Source organism: Callithrix jacchus, chromosome 2 (genome assembly GCF_049354715.1).
Source record: "Callithrix jacchus isolate 240 chromosome 2, calJac240_pri, whole genome shotgun sequence".
Taxonomy (NCBI): Eukaryota; Metazoa; Chordata; class Mammalia; order Primates; family Cebidae; genus Callithrix; species Callithrix jacchus.
In genome coordinates this window covers 135,623,698-135,642,964 of record NC_133503.1, presented here as the reverse complement: position 1 = coordinate 135,642,964, position 19,267 = coordinate 135,623,698, and the positions used below count along the sequence as shown (strand labels likewise).

At 36.6% G+C, this 19,267-nt stretch overlaps 1 protein-coding gene across 5 annotated transcripts in view; it reads right to left on the bottom strand.

Moving 5' to 3' along the window:
* Nucleotides 1–19,267, bottom strand: part of CERT1 (ceramide transporter 1) — a 133,093-nt gene that overhangs the window by 58,454 nt on the left and 55,372 nt on the right. For all 5 annotated transcript variants that reach the window (XM_035291387.3, XM_035291389.3, XM_035291388.3 and 2 more), the window contains exons 4-5: nucleotides 3,352–3,459; nucleotides 2,367–2,505 (exon numbers count right to left, since the gene is read on the bottom strand). In XM_035291387.3, the coding sequence (XP_035147278.1) occupies nucleotides 2,367–2,505; nucleotides 3,352–3,459 (247 nt within the window). The remainder of the gene's footprint in view (nucleotides 1–2,366; nucleotides 2,506–3,351; nucleotides 3,460–19,267) is intronic.

Genomic DNA, 19,267 nt, shown 5'->3' with positions numbered 1-19,267 from the left:
AGACTCTGTCTACTACATCAGTCAGTCAGTCAATCAATCAATCAAATAGAAAATAACTTCCAGGCTACTAAATTTACACAAAATTGAGAACTTTAAGAGGAATATGGATATCAGCTTCTGTTCAAGATGAAATAACAGGTACTGAATTTAGTCTCTAACGTAAAACTGAAAAAACTGGACAAAATATATGAAACAATGCTTTTCAAGACACTGGCTACCAGACAACAAAGGTCAATGATCCCTAATAGGAAACAAATGAAGTGAGCTCTATGACTGCTCTAGCTCATTGTTTTAGGAGTTTCCAAACTATACAGTAAGCACAGGGAACCCAGGAGGAGACTTGTAGATTCCCTGTAATGAGGAGATGAAGCTGAGCGTCTAGAGACAAAGGCAACTAGAAGTCGTTCACAAGGCAGAGTACTGGAGAGGAGAGAACTGAACAGAGAATGCTGGAGATCGGCAGAAGGCTACCCCTGAGTTTTGCAGAGTACTGATAGCACGTGCAACTGAGCAAACAACAAAGGCGAGGGATAGAACCTTCTTAAAGGATTCTAAGAAACAGTACCTGAAGCATACATGGGAGCAGGGAAAAGTATCTGCCTTACAATGCAGACTGGAAAACCTAATAATTCACAGAGAATTGGTGAGATATCAGTAGAGTCTCAACTTAGGAGTGAGGAGAAAAATATATTTTTGGAAGGTTCTGATACTACACACAAAGTGGTATATTACTTGAAGGTAGACTGTAGTAAGTTAAATATGTAAACTATAAACTTTAAAGTAGCCACTAAGATAACAAAACCAAGAGTTAAAAAGCGAACAAAGGAGAAAAAGTGGAATTATTAAAAAAAAAAAAAAAAAAAAAAAAGAAAACTTAATCCAAAGAAGGCAGAAAAGGGAATATAGAATAGAGAAGACAAAAAGAACTTGGATCCAGATCAAACACAATTTAATAAGACTGAGAAATGAAACCACGTCAAGCAACCTAGTTATACTGGGGATGAACTTAGTCCTATATGGTAATTATGGTACAGTAGTTCATTTTTGTCATCACAACAAATTATGTGAAAAGCTGAAGAACAATGTTAACATCAACAGTGTTTTCAGACCCAACAAAGGAAAGTTAAACTATAAACCTAACACTAAAAGTTAACTGAAGATACCTTGTTTTTTTTTTTAAATAAAAACTCAATAAAATTACTATTATTATTATTTGAGACAGTCTTGCTCTATAGCCCAGGATGGAGTGAGGTGGCACGATCTTGGTACACTGCAACCTCTGCCTCCTGGGTTCAAGCAATTCTCCTGCCTCAACCTCCAGAACAGCTGGGATTACAGGCACTTGCCACCATGCCCTGTTAATTTTTTAAATTTTTTTTAGTAGAGAGGAGGTTTTACCATGGTGGTCAGGCTGGTCTTGATCTCCTGACTTTGTGATCTACCTGCCTTGGCCTCCCAAAGTGCTAGGATTACAGGCGTGAGCCACCGTGCCTGGCATCAATAAAATTATTTTTAAATGTACATAAAATTATTATTTTCATTTCTATTACTGTTTTCTTCTTCTATGAGAAAAAGGGCAGAGAAAGAGAGAGATTAAGAGAGAGAGGAAAAGACAGAAAGGAGAGTGAGAAAAAGAGAAACAAGAGGGCAAGAGGGAGAAAAAGAGATCAACTGGTTGATTCCAAATTTGAAGAATTTAACAAATGCTTATCTCTGAGGCTCATCATGGGGTAAATTTATCAGACACAATAATAATAATATGAAATGCTCCATATTACCAAGATAATAGATGCCATTTTAAAAAAATGGAATAAAGAGTAACACTTGAAAATCTTTGCCTGGTGTGGTGGCTTATGCCTATAATCCCAACACTTTGGGAGGCTGAGGTGAGAAGACTGCTTGATGTCAGGAGTTCAAGACCAGCCTGACCAACATAGTGAGTCCCCGTCTCCATAAAAAATAGAAAAATATATTAGCTGGCTGTGGTGATGCCCTAGCTGTAGTTCTAGCTACTTGGGTGGTTGAGGTGGGAGGACTGCTTGAGGCCAGGAGTTCAAGGCTGCAGTGAGCTATGATCGCGTCACTGCACTCCAGCCTGGGCAACAGAATGAGACCATGTCTCGATAAAAAAGTAAATAAATACAATAAAGATATTCAATGGAATCTGGTATGGATGATCAAAATGAATTAGTATGTGTATCTGAAGTACTCAAGTTACAAGGACACTGAAATCTGTTATGCTGTGGGTTTGCAGCAAAAATGGCTATAAATACACCTTTATCACTTAAAGACATTACCCTTTGAGATCAAGAGGCTTTTAATCCATTCATTCTCCAAGTAAAAATAGTGGTAATAGCCTAATTAACCTTTATCCCTTTGAAGTTCATCCTTAGAGACAGCATCAGCACAGACATCAAAGTACTTCTGTAGTGTGTCAACTTGTCTACATAAGATGTCTCTAAATGTTTCCATTTCAGCCAACTTCTCTCGTAAACTGTGGCCTTTCTGCAAAACACAAAATAGGGGGATGTAATTCAAGTAAAATGAAACTGGATTATATTTGGTCCTATGGTATTTCATCAACCTTTAAGGTCTGCACCTTATTACTGAGGGCATGGGATAAGGAGAGCTGTTTAGTTTAGTATAGTATTTCTAGGAATAGGCTTGAAACTTAATCTACTGTCTTGATAGTGATAAGCCACTTATGAGTGATAATCTTATAAATGATAAGCCTTATTTTTTATAAAAAATAAGAAAGCATTAATACCTGACAGTCTGCTAATATAACATTTGATATTTTCAAATTAAACAAACTGTGAGAAACAACTGTGAAAGACTTTGAAATGGGCAAAAATATTACTAGTGTCCTTTCAAAGTAATGGTGACTTGTTATATATGCTACCCTTGGGAGGGTACTGTTTGATCATACAGACATTTTTGCCTTTCATTGTATTTGAGCTATTTTACAACTGTTTTAGTAGAAAACTGAGTAGTATAAATAATTCTTGTTCATAGAGATGCAAATAAATTTTGTTTGGTACAGAGGCATTGACTATTAATCTGAGGATATTAACCAATTTTGCACACATTCGCAAATCATTTCAGTATTCTTCAGATTTTCCTTTGAAACAGTTTTTTTAAATAGTTTACAATGAATGAATAAAATAAAATCAGTTACACGTGTTCATTTGTATGAGTTATTATTTTATACCTTAAGAAGTACTTCTCTAATAAGTTCAAATAAATTATATTGAAATTTGTTCAAAAAATTATCAAATATGTTCCTTTCACACATCCACTACTAAAATCAATTTATGTTGCTTTAACTTAAGGCATCCATTAACTACACACCTTGAATGAAGAAGTGGATGTTGCAGAATAGCCACTTGCTCCAGATACCAGTGACACCATTGAGCCATGTCGACGCAAGCTGGACTCAGATCCATATCCAGATTCAGTCTAATAAAAAAAGTAAACTAGGTGAAAAAATTTTAAATAAAAAATACTTGAGAAAACAAAAGGTTTCCTATGAATTAACAAGGTTATTGTAACAATAACAGGCAGTTTTGGTGGACATAAGATCCATAGTCAATCCACTGACATAAGCAATGCCTTTCAATTCCTAATTGACATTTAATTAAGAAATTTATTGAATACCTACTATGTGCTAGGGTAGTGGTCAAAAAGACTGTTTAATAATAGGAAAACTAAAGTAGTCAGAATCATAGACAGAAAGTAGAATATAATTGTTAACAGGGGCAGGGAAAAGAAGAATGGGGAGTTACTATTTAATGGACCTAAGAGTTTCAGCTGGGGAAGATAAAAAAGTTCTGAAGATGGAGGATGGTGATGGTTGAAAAACAGTATGAATATACTTAATACCACGGACTGTATACTTAACAGTGGTCAAAATGGCAAATTTTATGTATTCTCACCCATTGTTAACACATCACAATGATAACATTTGCCATTCACTTAAAATAGTTTGTGTTTTGTTATTACTACTGGACTTAGGTATTTCTGGAAGCAGCTTGTATCGTTGATGCACCTCAACAGTTCATGGCACAAAGTTTCCAATTTTGCTAGTCTGTTAAGTAATTCCATGAAAGATAATTGATGGGAATGGTACTCTTCAGAGCATCAATTTTATATTTTACCTTCTCTAATACAAATGTAACAATATAACAATATAGACAAAGGAATTAAACATTTGAACTTCCAAGTAACTGGAATACCAGGTATTTTGGATCTCTGATTATTTTCCACTGTTACTTTTTAAAAGTACAGTGAATTGGGTCGGGAGCAGTGGCTCATGCCTGTAATCCCAGCACTTTGGGAGGCCAAAGCGGGTTGATCACTTGAGGTCAGGAGTTCAAGATCAGCCTGGTCAAAATGGTGAAATCCTGTCTCTACTAAAAATACAAAAACTATCCAGATGTGGTGGTGAGTGCCTGTAATCCCAGCTACTCAAGCGGCTGAGGCAGGAGAATCTCTTGAACCCAGGAAATGGAGGTTGCACTGAGCTGAGATCATGCCATTGCACTCCAGCCTGGGTGACAGAGTAAGACTCTGTCTCAAAAACAAAACAAAACAAAAAAACCAGTCAATTAATATGCTTGTGTGGAAAAACCAAGGAGGCATCAGTAATACATCCTTTGACAATATATGATATCATATCTATTATAGTTTGACTGATTGATTTCAATCCTGCTCCTCTTAACTATTATGGTTCTAGATAGGTAATTATATTGAACAGTTTCCTTCATTTGAATGGGGAAAAAAACCCTAGGTTTGGTAAACATTACTTTTTTTTAATACTTAAAGGAACAAAAAACTACATTGTATTTAATTTTAATTCTACTCAATAAACGAGGTAAAATAATATCTATTTTTAGTATCAAAGTTATGGTGACAAAAATTTTAAGTTACATAAATTTCAACATTAATATTAGGAAACAAAATTATATACGATGTGTTATGAAAAATATATCCATTCACATTTTAAATCCTCTGTGCTCCAATTCCTGAAAATACATTACATTTCCTATACAGCTGTTGGTTTAGCCATGATATTTTTCTCATTAATAATATTCTTTTTAGCTATAAGAATACTAAGCTTCTACGGTTTAATAAATAAAATCTTTATGCCCTCATTTTTATGTAAATGATATTAGCACTAGTTCTAAACATTTTACTGGTAGTATCACTTCATTTATCTTAACTTTAATATTCTAGGATCTCAGAGCTTCTGGAGTCAATTAAAAAAATAATAAACCAATAGGCAATTTGTAACAAAACGGAAGAAAGCAAATTTACAAAAAAGAGAGGAGACTCTGAGCACACATTAATTTTAAAAAATAGTTACAAAAGGCAAAGATTATAATCAACACCAAGAAGGAAAGGAAACGAGCTCTCATTAACCGAGACTGGGCTTTACAACCAAATTTTTAATTCATTAACCTTAAATTCATTTAAAGTTGCAGAGGACCTAATGGTACCTAAACTTAAAGAACTAAAGCTGTATTCCAAAAATCTTCCCTTGTGTTCCCTATTATCTCTTCAAGGTAGATTGGCCTTATATTTGTATGAGAATCACATTTTGTTTCTTATTCCAAATAATCTCTCATCTTTATTATCTTTATCCAGAAAAGAAATGTTTATAAGTCCTACATTATACTAAGTGATAGAAATTCTGTATTCTGACCATCTAGGATCTTACAGTAACCTCTGGATTTTCCACTTCTCAGACTAATAGTCTTTTTGTCAAAAACTATCCCTACCCCTACCTCCACCTCCAACCTACAGTACATAAAATTCAGGTTATCGGGAGGTGGGGAGGGATAGCCTGGGGAGAAATGCCAAATGTGGGTGAAGGGGAGAAGAAAAGCAAAGCACATTGCCATGTGTGTACCTACGCAACTGTCTTGCGTGCTCTGCTCATGTACCCCAAAACCTATAATCCAATAAAAAATTTAAAAAAAAAAATTCAGGTTATCTGAGATCTTGAAAACTTCTAAACAGAAACTGAATTAATTATTATTATCATTGTTTTTTTGAGAGAAGTCTCGCTCTGTCTTGCCCAGGCTGGAGTGCAGTGGTGTGATCTCGGCTCATTGAAACCTCCGTCTCCTGTATTCAAACAATTCTCCTGCCTCAGCCTCGAGTAGCTGGGATCACAGGTGACTGCCACCACTTCCAGCTAATTTTTGTATTTTTAGTAGGAACAGAGTTTCATCATGTTGGCCAGGCTGGTCTTCGAACTCCTGACCTGAGGTGATACACTCACCTCAGCCTCCCAAAGTGTTGGGATTACAGGCATAAGCCACCCCGCCTGCCCAAAATATCCTGGAATTCTTTAAACAATCCTTGGACCAGTGTGGTGGCTCGTGCCTCCAGTCCCAGGTACTTGACTGAGGCAGAAGAATAGTCCGAGGCCAGGTGTTTATGGCCGTAGTAAGCTATAATCACACCACTACACTCAAGCCTAGGTGACAGAGCAAGAAGATCCTGTCTCTTAAACAAACAAGTAAACCCAAAACAGTCTGCCATCCTCTATATTACTTTGAAACAGTAAGAGCCCATAGTCACCATAAAGTTTGGTTCCTGTTAAGTGCTGAAAAGCTATCAGAAACTATATAAGATCATCCAAATGTAAGAAAAAATGAAAAAGAAAAGCAAGGATAAAAAGAATAGTAGAGAACAGAAGTATAGTAACAATGGCAAAGAATAGTAGCAAAGTGGGACAATTCCATGAAGGTACAACATACAACAGTAACCACCTCAAAGGAGGAGCAAACCTGTCCCTACCGCCAACATCAATAATTGGATGGGTTTGGGTTAAAAAACAAAAACAAAAACAAAAAAACGGGGTGGAGGGTGAGAAGGAAGAAGAGCAAAGGAGGGGAAGGAATCTATAACTAAAATAACAAAACAGCTCATGAACGAAGAAAGGGACATCTTCAAGCAGACACTAGGAACTCATCCCTATGAAAACAAGTGGCCTCTTAAGTTTCAAACCAACACCTACCAGCTGCCAAAATAAATAGGTCACACTTTTTAATAATGCTTGCTTATAAAACATTCTATCTATAAAAAGTACTTCGATATGTTCTCAACTCTGAATTGACTAACAAATTACATATAATTTTAAGACAAGGTGGAATCAAAGCTCTTCTCTGAGACTTACATGACTCTACATCTTTAAGCAATGTCTTAGTGGTGAAGGAAAATAAATGTTCTGGTGACAGAAAAATGATTAATGAAAAGGTAACCAAAAGGATGTACTTTATAGTATGTAAATTATCCCTCAAGGAAACTGATTTTTTTAAAAAACAAATCTATGACAAACAAAAGCAGGCCAGAATAGAACGGAGGCACCAAATACAAAGAGGTAGAAGAAAATGTGGAAGTGTAGACTACATTTGTCAAAACTCAAACTGTACAATTAAAATGGGTGCTTTTAAGAATGTAAATTGTACCCCAATAAAGTTGATAAAGAAAAAAATGTAAGCCTGTTTCAATGTAACAGAATCACAGCAAAAAGGAATTCTAATTACAGCAATAAAGAGTTCTTGACTAGGTGCAGTGGCTCGTGCCTGTAATCTCAGCACTTTGGAGGCCAAGGCTGGAGGACTGCTTAAGCCCAGGAGTTCAAGACTAGCCTGAACAATAAAGCAAGACACCATCTCCACAAAAATTTTTTGAAAAGTTAGCAGGGCATCATGGTGTGGTCCTGTAATCCCGTTACTTGGAAGGCTGAGGCAGAAGGATTCCTTGCACCCAGGAGTTCGAGATAGCACTGAGCTAAGATTGTGCCACTGTGTACTCCAATCTGGGCGACACAATAAGACTACCTCAAACAAACAAAGGCTTATTCTTTCTTTTTCAATTTTAATTTTAGGTTCAGGTAGTACATGTGCAGGTTTGCTACATGGGTAAATTATATGTTGCTGGAGTTAGGTGTAAAATAATTTCATCAGCTAGGACGTGAGCATAGTACCTGACAGGCATTTTTTTGTCCCTCACCCTCCTTCCATTCTCTATCCTCAAGTAGGGCCCAGTACTTATTGTTTCCCTCTTTGTGTCCATGTGTACAGAATGTTTACCTCCCACTTTTAAGTGAGAACATGGTGGTATTTGGTTTTCTGTTCCTGTGTCAATTCACTTAGGATAATGGTCTCCAGCTGCATCCATTTCATGAAGCGAATTAGCACCCACTCCAGACTTACTACACTGAACAGTGTCCAGAGGGCAGAGGGAGCTCAGGCAGTACTTTGGATGTATCATGCTTCAGTGGCCCTGCTACGTGGGCTCTGCCTGGCTCCTATGACAGAGGAGCAGGAACTGTTGGCATCACCCATTTGATTCTCTCCATGGGTTATGGGGTTGGAAATGAACTAATTAGAGCTAATGTTGGAAATAAAACTTATTAAATAAGCTCCATGATTTGGTCCATGTGTTCTCATTATTTAGCTCCCACTTAAAAATGAAAATGTGCACTATTTTTTATGTTCCTGCATTCGTTTGCTAAAGATAAGGGCCTCCAGTTTCATCCATGTTACTGCAAAAGACATGATCTCATTCCTTTTTATGACTGTGTAGCATTCCATGGGGGGTATATGTGCCTCACTTTATTTATCCAGTCTATTGCTGATGGGCATTTAGGTTCATGCCATGTTTTTGCTATTGTGAACAGTGTTGTGATGAACATATGTCTTTATGGGGGAATGATTTATATTCCTCTGGATATATATGCAGTAATGAGATTGCTAGCCAAATGGTAGTTCTGTTTTGAGAAATCACCAAACTACATTCCCACCAACAGTGTATATATAAGCATTCCTTTTTCTCTGTAACCTCACCAACATCTGTTATTTTCTGAATTTTTAATAGTCATTCTGATTAGTGAGATGGTATCACACTGTGGTTCTGATTTACATTTCTCTCATGAACAGGGATATTGAAACCTTTCTCATATGCTTGATGGCAGCATGAATGTCTTTTGAGAAGTGTCTGTTCATGTCCTTTACCCATCTTCTAATGGGGTTGAGTTTTGCTTGATTTAAGTTCCTTATATTCTGGATAGCAGACCTCTGTTGGATACATAGTTGGCAAATACTTTCTCCCTTTCTGGAGGTTGTCTGTTTACTCTGTTGATAGTTTCTTTTGCTATGCAAAAGCTCTTTAGTTTAATTAGGTTCATTCATCAATTTTTGTTTTTGTTGCAATTGCTTTTGGAGACTTCCTCATGAAATCTTTGCCAAGGCTTATACCTAGAACAGTATGTCTTAGATTTTCTATTTGGGTTTTCATAGTTTTAGAACTTATATTTAAATCTTTAATCCATCTTGAGTTAATTTTTGTACAAGGTGAGAGAAAGGCATCCAGTTTCAATCTTCTGCATATGGTCAGTCTGTTATACTACTACCACGTATTGAATAGAAAGCCTTTTCCCTATTGCTTGTTTTTGTCAACTTTTTTGAAGAACAGATGGTTGTGGCTCTGAGGCTTTATTTCTGGGTTATCTAACCTATTTCATTGGTCATGTGTCTGTTTTTGTACCAGTACCATGCTGTTTTGGTTACTGCAATATTGTAATATAGTTTAAAAGTAGGCAGTGTGATACCTCTGGCTTTGTTCTTTTTGTTGAGGATTGCTCTATTTGGGACTTTTATTGGTACCATATGAATTTTAAAATAGTTTTTTCTAATTTTTGTGAAAAAAGATATTAACAGTTTGATAGGAATGGCAATGAATCTGTAAACTGCTTTGGGCACTATAGCAATTTTAACAACATTGATTCTGCCTATCCATAAGCACCAAATGTTTTTTTCATTTGTTTGTGTTGTCTCCAATTTCCTTCAATAGTGTTTTATAATTCTCACTGTAGAGATCTTTCACTTACCTAGTTAGCTGTATTACTAGGTGGTTACTGTGAACGGGACTGCATCCCTGATTTGACTTTCAGCTTGGACGTTACTGGTATATAGAAATGGTACTGACTTTTGTTTTATCGAGATAGGGTCTCACTCTGTCACCCAGGCTGGAGTGCAGCAGTGTGATCATAGCTCACTGCAACCTCAACTTCCTGGGCTCCAGTGGTCCTCCTACCTCAACCTCCAGAGTAGCTACAACTACAGGTGCATGCCACCACACCCAGCTAATTTTTTGATTTGTTGTAGAGACAGGGCCTCACTCTTTTTGCTCAGTCTACTCTTCAACTCCTGGGCTCAAGTGATCCTTCTGCCTCAGCTTCCCAAAGGGGTGGAATTACAGGCATAAGCCACAGTGCTTGGCCTCTGGTACTGATTTTTGTACATAGATATTGTACCCTGAAGTTGTTCATTGGTTCTAGGAGCCTTTGGGCAGAGACTATGGGGTTTACTAGGAATAGAATCATATTGTCTGTGAAGATAGTCTGACTTCCTCTTTTCCAATCTGGATGCCTTTTATTTCTTTCTCTTGCCTCATTGCTCTGGCTAAGAACTTCCAGTATTATGTTCAATAAGAGTGGTGAAAGTGAACATCCTTGTCTTCTGGTAATCACAGGGAGTACTTCCAGCTTTTGCCTGTCCAGTATTACACTGGCTGCGGGTCTGTCAAAGATGGCTTGTATTGTTTTGAGGTATGTTCCTTCAATGCCTAGTTTTTTGAATTTTCCTTTTTTTTTTTTTTTTTATCATGAAGAGATGTTGAATTTTATCTACGGCCTTTCTGTGTCTATTGAGACTATGTTTTTTTTTTTTGTTTGTTTCAAGTTCTATTTATCTGATGCATCATATTTATTGATTTGTATATGGTGAAAAAACCTTACATTCCAGGAATAAAGCCTACTGAATTGTGGTGGTGTTTTGACGTGCTGCTATATTCAATTTGTTATTTTGCTGAGGATTTTTGCATCTAAGTTCATCAGAGATATTGCTTGAAGTTTTTGTTTTTTGTTGTGTCTCTACCAGGTTTTGGTGTAAGAATGATGCTGGCCTCATAAAATGAATTAGTGAGGAACATGTACTCCTTGATTTTTTTTTTTTTTTTCAGAATAATTTCAGTAGCATTGGTACCAATTCTTCTTTATATGTCTGGCAGAATAGAACTATGAATTCATACAGTCCAGGGCTTTTTCTGATAGGTAGTTTTTTTTTTTTTTTCAATTACTGATTCCATTTCTGAACTTGTTATTGGTCCGTTCAAAATTTCAGTTACTTCCTGGTCAAACCTTGGAAGGTTTATGTTTCCAGGAATTCATCTGTTTCTAGGTTTTCTAGTTTTTGTGCATAGAGGTGTTTGTAGTAACCTCTGAGGGTTTGTTGTATTTCTGTGGGATGGGTGGTAATGTCATCTTTGGCATTTCTAATTGTGCTTACTTGAATCCTGCTTTCTTCATTAGTAGTCTAGCTAGCAGTCTATCAATCTTATTTACTCTTCCAAAGAACCACATTTTCATTTTGTTGATCTTTTGCATAGATCACGTCTCAGTGTCATTCAGTTCAGCTTGCATTTTATTTCTTTTCTCCTGCTAGCTTTGGGGTTGGTTTGGTCTTGTTTTTCTAGTTCATCATGGTGATGTCAGGCTGCATATTTGAGATCATTCTAACTTCTTGATGTAGGCATATTTTTTGGAGGTTTTGTTCATTATTTAAAATTCTATCTCTTTCATTTTTGTCTGTCTGCACAGATTCAAATAAGTGGTCTTCAAGCTCTGATATTCTATCCTCAGCTTGGTCTTTTCTGTTATTAATATGTCCACTGTGTTCTGAAATTCCTGTGGTGAATTTTTCATTTCTAGAAGTTTTGTTTGTTTTTTTTACTAAAATGGCTACATCATCTTTCAACTTCTGGACTGTTTTACTATGTTCCTTGGAATTCATTTCAACCTTCTCTTATTTGTCAATGACCTTCCTTGCCATCCAGATTCTGAATTCTATATCTATCATTTTAGCCATTTCAGTCTGGTTCAGAGCCATTGCTGGGGAGCTAGTGTGGTTTTTAGACTTGCTAGACTTCTTGTGCTAATTCTTTCTCAACTTTGTGGGCTGGTGTTCCCTTAATCTTTGAATCTTCTGTCTTTTGGACAGGGCTTTCTTTTTTTTTTAATATTGTTTGAGGCTCTTGAGAAACTGTGGTATAAGTTGGGTTTAATTGATTGGCTTCATTTTCTGGATACTTTAGGGGGGCCAAGGCTTAGTTCAGCATTCCTAGCGATGTGTTCTAATCCTAGGGGGCTGAGACCAGGATTACTGTCTAGCCACTAGAGATTAAGCACCTGCTGTGCTGGAGGGACAAGGTGCTCCCAGTCTGCTGGTAAGAACACTCTGATAGAGGCTGCTAGCCAACACACTCTGGTAAGGTGGTAGTGGCTCTCTTACCTTGCACATGTGCACAGGTAGGGCAGTGGGGGTCCTCATTGGTGTGCACACCAGAAGTGTACCCGCAGGTATCCTCATACATTTGTGTACCTGTAGGGGGTCTGTGCATGCATGCATGCCAGCTAGGGCAGTGGCAGATCTCTGTGTGAAAAGTTCTTATGAAAGAATGAGGTGTATTAAAATTCCTAGAGCAAAGGTATCATGTTAAGTCCTTTACCTAAAATGGCTCTAGTTGTTCCTTTTCTCTTTTGAGACACAATGCTAACCTTGTAAGTGTGGTACTCTATTTCTTATACCGGTTTTGGTAAAAGTTTCCCATTTTTTTTTTTTTTGAGGTGGAGTCTCGCTCCATCACCCAGGCTGGAGTGGAGTGGCATGATCTCAGTTCACTATAGCCTCCACCTTCTGGGTTCAACCAATTCTTGTTCCTCAGTCTCCCAAGCAGCTGGGACTACAGGCATGCGCCACCATCCTGGGCTAATATTTGTATTTTTAGTAGAGACAGGGTTTGGCCATGTAGGCCAGGCTGGTCTCAAACTCCTGACCTCTAGTGATCTGCCTGCCTTGGCCTACCAAAGTGCCAAGATTACAGGTGTGAGCCACCATGCCTGGCTTTATTTAATTTTTTTAAAATTAGATTTAAATATGGAAGACTACAATTAAAAGAAGAATTTCTCTGTAATGGATAAAAATATAAGATATTTCAGAAATTACTTAACTCAGACACCTTTGTGTGATTCATTTCTAAGCAAAATCTGAACTGCCCTTTTAAATATAATATCCCCTACAACTTATCCAAATTTATAAACACACATTTTGGACATTTATTTGAAAATATTCAGAACTCAACAGTTTGAATATATATATTTTTTCTTTTGAGACAGGGTCTTGCTGTTACCCAGGCTGGAGTGCAGCGGCAGTCATGGCTCACTGCAGCCTTGATCTCCCAGGCTCAGACAATTTTCCCACCTTAGCCTCCCAAATATGCTGCATGGTGGGACTAATGGCATGCAGCAAGATGCCCAGCTATTTACTTATTTATTTATTTACAGACAGAGTCTCACTCTGTTGCCTAGGCTGGAATGCAGTGGCACCATCTTGGCTCACCGTAACCTTCGCCTCCTGGGTTCTAGTGATTACCGTGCCTCAGCCTCCTGAGTAGCTGGGATTACAGGAGAGCGCCACCATGCCCAACTAATTTTTGTATTTTTAGTAGAGATGGGATTTCACCATGTTGGTCAGCCTGGTCTTGAACTTCTGATCTCGTGATCTACCTGCCTTGGCTTCCCAAAGTGCTGAAATTACAGGCATGAACCTCTGCACCTGGCCTTATTTTTATTTTTTACTTTTTAAAGACAGAGTTTCACTATGTTGTCAAGGCTGGTCTCAACTGCTGGGCTCAAGTGATCCTCCTACCCTGGCCTCTCAGAGTCCTAGGATTACAGCCAGGAACGACTGCACCCAGCCCAGTCTGAAGTTTAAATCCAAATGAATCTACCCTATCCATATCCATATCAGTGAGCCTTAGAGCAAATTAAAACTACTGATTTTTAACATAATCTTAAAATAAAATATAAACATTAAATACTTTACTAAAGATGTCTTCACTATCTGCCTTATACCCTTATGTATTTCTTCAAGTTCCACTATTTCAAAACAGGTAACATCATCTTTCAAAAAAGACATGATAAAACAAGACTCCAATGCAGCAAAATCGATGGAACACATTTTAAGTAATCGGTAACAAATAAATGTGGAGGCTACAGTTTGGAACACTTGCACTTGGAAGTCTAATAAAATTTCATCTAAGTAAGTTCCATTATATATTGTATAAATAATTCCAATGAAAAAGAAAACAGGCCAGGCATGGTGGCTCATGTCTGTAATCCCAACACTTTAGGAGGCCAAGGAGGGTGAATTACTGAGGTCAGAAGTTTGAGATCAGCATGGTTAACATGGTGAAACCCTATCTCTACTAAAAAGACAAAAAATTGCTGGGTGTGGTGGTGCATGCCTGTTATACCAGCTACTTGGGAGGATGAGGCAGGAGACCTGCTTGAATGTGGAAGGCAGAAGTTGCTGTGAGCCAGGATTGCACCACTGTACTCCAGCCTAGGCAAGAGAGCAAGACTCTGTCTCATTAAAAAAAAAAAAAAAAAAAAAGAAAAAGAAAAGAAAATATAGTACACTCATGAATCCTACTTCCATTGTTATTCAATTTAATAATGAAGGTTCATTATTCCAGTAACTACAATAACTATAAACATAAATATTTTGAGTTTTTAACAAATACACATATGCACACAAATACACCCTCACTGTTTAAAAATTAGTCATTCTGGTTATATCTACAATTGTGCTAATGATGCTGTCATTGTGTGAAATTTCCCAAATAGTCCTACCATAACCATATGGAGAGCAATTTATTACACAAAATACAGTTATTTCAAATCATTTTGGTAATTTTAAAATAAAAATTAAAGTCTCATCATATTAAAGGAAGAGCTTAAATTGATTGTTTTTATATGACATGGCTCTGAATTAGTTTTCAATTTCTTTCAAAAATCAAATCTATTATCAAAGACATCAATATCTTTAAAAAGTATTATAGGGACCAAAAAACAGTTCTAGAAGAGACGTTATCAAACTATTCTGAAAAGTGATAAAAATATGTTAACACATCTCTTTGGCCTCCCAAGATATCCACTTTGAAAAATGACAATTTTTACTTGCATTTATAAGGTCTACTTTTTGAGGGTGAAGCAGGGTTAAGGAAGTAAGAATGAAAATGAGAAAAAAATTACTCAGTGATCATAACTGATACAGTGTTAAATGCTCTTAAAATTTGTAACATGCTTTCAAAATTCCAATGGCATGGTTTTTGGGGACAATACTTTAAAGGCATGCTGGCTTTTTCTTAATTCCACTTACTCTTCCACACACAAAAGAAGAAGGTGAACTCATGTTCAACCTCTAATCACCAATTCATTATTTTGAAAACACCAAATTCTACCAAAATTAATAATCTGGAATTCAAATATAGTTACTATAGTAGTATGTTTCTATTTCAACATTTCTGTTTAAGATCCCTCATACAAATTGTTTTGCAAAAAAATTCCTTCCCAAATTTGCTAGTGTTTGTAAGCAGCATTCCTAAGCATGTTCTGCATGAATGTAAAATAGTATCTTAGGTTGATAAAGCACTTATTGAAACAGCTCCTACATAAAACATTGTCTGCTACTTCTGAATACTATAGTAATGAGACTACACCTTTGTTGTATTAGGACATACCTTTTTTTTTTTTTTTTTCCTTTTAACAGCAATACTAGCTTCAACATTTTTTTAAATGGCAATCTTTTGGCCACTAGAGGAGGTCAGTAATAGCAGTACATGTTGAAAGCTGATACAAAGGTTACTATCAAACAAATATAGTAATCTTTAGACTTTAGATCTTGACTTTTTGAGAACATTGAAAAGCATTTCAAATTACATACAGTTCAAAGTTATCAATTAAATAAAATGCCTAAAAACGGATTTGAACAAAAAGAAAATGCCAAAAAACTCTCTTAAAGTTGCAACTAAATTTAGTAGCTTGGTTTAATTATGTAGAAGATAAACTTGTACATTATCATTGTGCACAGTCTGTTCATCCATCTATTTACCCTCCAAAGAAAGTGGTATAAAACATAGCAAAAAGGTTGGCTTTAAAAAAAAAAAGTAGCACTTGCCTTTTGAAAACCTTCTTCTTTTTCCTAATAACACTCTGTAGCAAGAAGCACAGCAAAGAAATTGAGAGAAAAATTAAGTAACTTCCTCATGGTGTCAAAAATTACCTAGTTATTAATGTCACAGTTCCTCACTCCCACTCCCTCCACCTAAACTACAGTGTCTCTCTCCATTTTAATTATGGAAAACGAGAAAATACAAGATTAGATGTTAACATAGGCACAATAAAGGATTTTCCTGAAAATAAAATTCTGAAACCCATAATAAAATCAAATAAGCTGACTGTGTTGCAAGCATCCACACATTTAACTTCAATATTATTATTTAAAAGCAAACAACATGAGAAGCCAGACACAATATCTAAGAAAGAAATTTAACCAATAAAATTGTAATTTAAAATATGCAATGGGCCGGGTACGGTGGCTCAAGCCTGTAATCCTAACACTTTGGGAGGCTGAGGCGGGTGGATTACCGGAGGTTGAGACTAGCCTGACCAACAATGGAGAAAGCCAGTCTCTACCAAAAAAAAAAAAAAAAAAAAAAAAATTAAATTAAATTAAAATTGAAGTAAAAAAACACACACAAAAAAAAACAAATAAAATATGCAATGTGAACAATTTTAGCTTGTCCAGGTCAATATAAACATTATTATGTGAGATAAAATTTAGCATGACAATTTCATGCTCATTAATATTAAAATTTATTTAGGCTTTCAAATGCTTATGAGTCCCTCACTAGGTAAGTTACACTGTGTAACAAAAACCCCCACAAGAATATGAGTGAGAAAATGGGTTTCTGAATCACTGTAACAGACAATTAGACACATTACTTATTACCTTCCCTAGGCTTCATTTTATCTTTAAAATGATATGGCTTGTCTAGAACTATACTTCTCTATACTTAACCTAAATACCAGAACTTGGGCTACAAATGTAAATTTACAGTGGAAACCACATAAGACAGTCCCTTGCTGAACCAGTTGGAGAGATAAAACACACAACTCATCAAGAAAACTAACTTTATAATGTATCACATAAGAAAATGCTCAACTGACAATGATTTCCAGGAACTGAACTAACAAATGAATCAAATAAATTTTAAAAGAAATATTTTCAAATAGTATTAAGCAGGATTTTTATATTTCAATGGTCTAAAACCTATGTACAGTACAATTAACTTCACTGAGTACAGTATTTGCTTTTCTCAAAATAGTTTTCTCAAATCACGCTGAAAATCAGAACATTCACAAAATTTAGCCCATAAACTACCACGAGAGAGTTTTTTCAAATCCTAGTCTTTCCTGTATCATAATTTAAAAACTAGTAAAAAAAATATAACAATTCATTTGAAGGTCATTTATGGGACTTGGTTATTTACTTGGCATTTTCTTCTACTAAACTAGAACCATGACATAAACTTTCCTTTACAGAAATATCTGAATAGGCAAAATGCTGAAGTTAGATGAAGCTGGAAGGATTAACCAAGACCTATCAGAAACTGTAGTTCCTGTGTCTTAAGCAACAACCTACCTAAGTCAGGGCTAAAAAGCTGAGTGTCACAAGTATACTAGAGAGGAAGAAGACAGTAAGACATTGCTTATGACCATCCAAAGTAAAAAAATGCCCAAATATAATATGGTACCATAGAAGTAGAGAGCCTGTAAGAGTTGCCTCCATTCTCTGCTTGGTTTCAACCTTCTTTTCTTACACTTCTAATTCAGGGCTTTTGATTCCATAACATAATATCTTTGTATCTACTGCTCCCTGATTCTCTTAGGACCAAGTTTACACATTGCTAATAAGGTCTTGGTAGTGGTAGAAACACAATTACACTCAACTATCAGCCTCTATATTCATTTAGTATCCAATATTTAAAATGTGTCACAACAGTGTTGGTATAACAGTGTTTTGTTCTAGCAAACAGTCATGTACAGTCATGTACTGCAAAATGTTTTTGCCAATGACAGACCACATATATGATGGTGGTGCCATAGGATAACATCGTATTTTTATTGTACCCTATGTTTCAATACACAAATAATTACCATTGTGTTATAATTGTCTACAATATTCAATACAATAGCATGCTATACAGGTTTGTAGCCTAGGAGCAATATGCTCTATCATATGTGCAATACACTATACTATCTAGGTTTGTGTAAATTCACCCTATGATGTCTGCATAACAACAAATCACCAAACTATGCATTTCTCAGAATGTATCGCTATTGTTAAGAATGTGGGTATTTGTTATAAGGATATATTACATGTTTTGAAACAGTGGAACTATCTTAACCATTAAGAGTGCTCCACTCTGGTGAGGCTTTTCCACCAGGCAAATAACTGCCTGGGAGCGCTCTCAGGATGCGTCACCCCAGCGAGCAGGAGTCCCCCTGCAGGGATGCTCCACAGGGCTAGGCAAACCACCTAAGAGACTTTTTCCCGCCCACCATCTGCTGTGTCTGCTATCTGAGACTTGCTTCCCAGCCAACGCACCAAAAATGTAGCAGGAGCGGCCGCGGGAAAGGATCTCTCGGACACCGAATACAGGAGGAAGGAATTTATTTCAGCTGGGAGCAAGGTGGCATGGGTGCCTAACAGCCAAGCTCGTTTAACAAAGGGAGGTTTAGCCCTTATACAGGCTTATACTTTAGATATTACATGTGGAAGAATCTTAGATTCATAGTTTTAGGACTCACGTGTGAAAAGGTCTCTGTTTACAGTTTCAGGAATCGTATGAAAGGGTTCTGGTTTAGTTTTAGGACTCACATGTGAAAAGGTTTCTGGTGGGATCTTGTTTTAAGTAAAAATAGTGCTTCTGGAGAGTTTCCCCAAGGCCTAGCCTGTTGTTTTCAGGAAGGAGATTCAGGAGGCCAGCTTGCCTACTCTCTTTTATTGAGATGCACAGTGGATGACAGAGGGGAATCTCTTAAAACTTTTTCAGCTTACAGTCTGAAAACTGAAAGTCTATGCCCATTCAACAGCAACACTCCATTTTTCCCTCCCCAGTCCCTGGCAACCACCATTCTACTTTCTGTCTCTATGAATTCAACTACTCTATGCACCCAATATGAGTGGAATCATACAGTATTTATCTTTTGATGACAGGCTTATTTCACTTAGCGTAGTGTTCTCATCATTTGGTAGCATGTGGCAGAATTTTCTTCTTAAGGTTG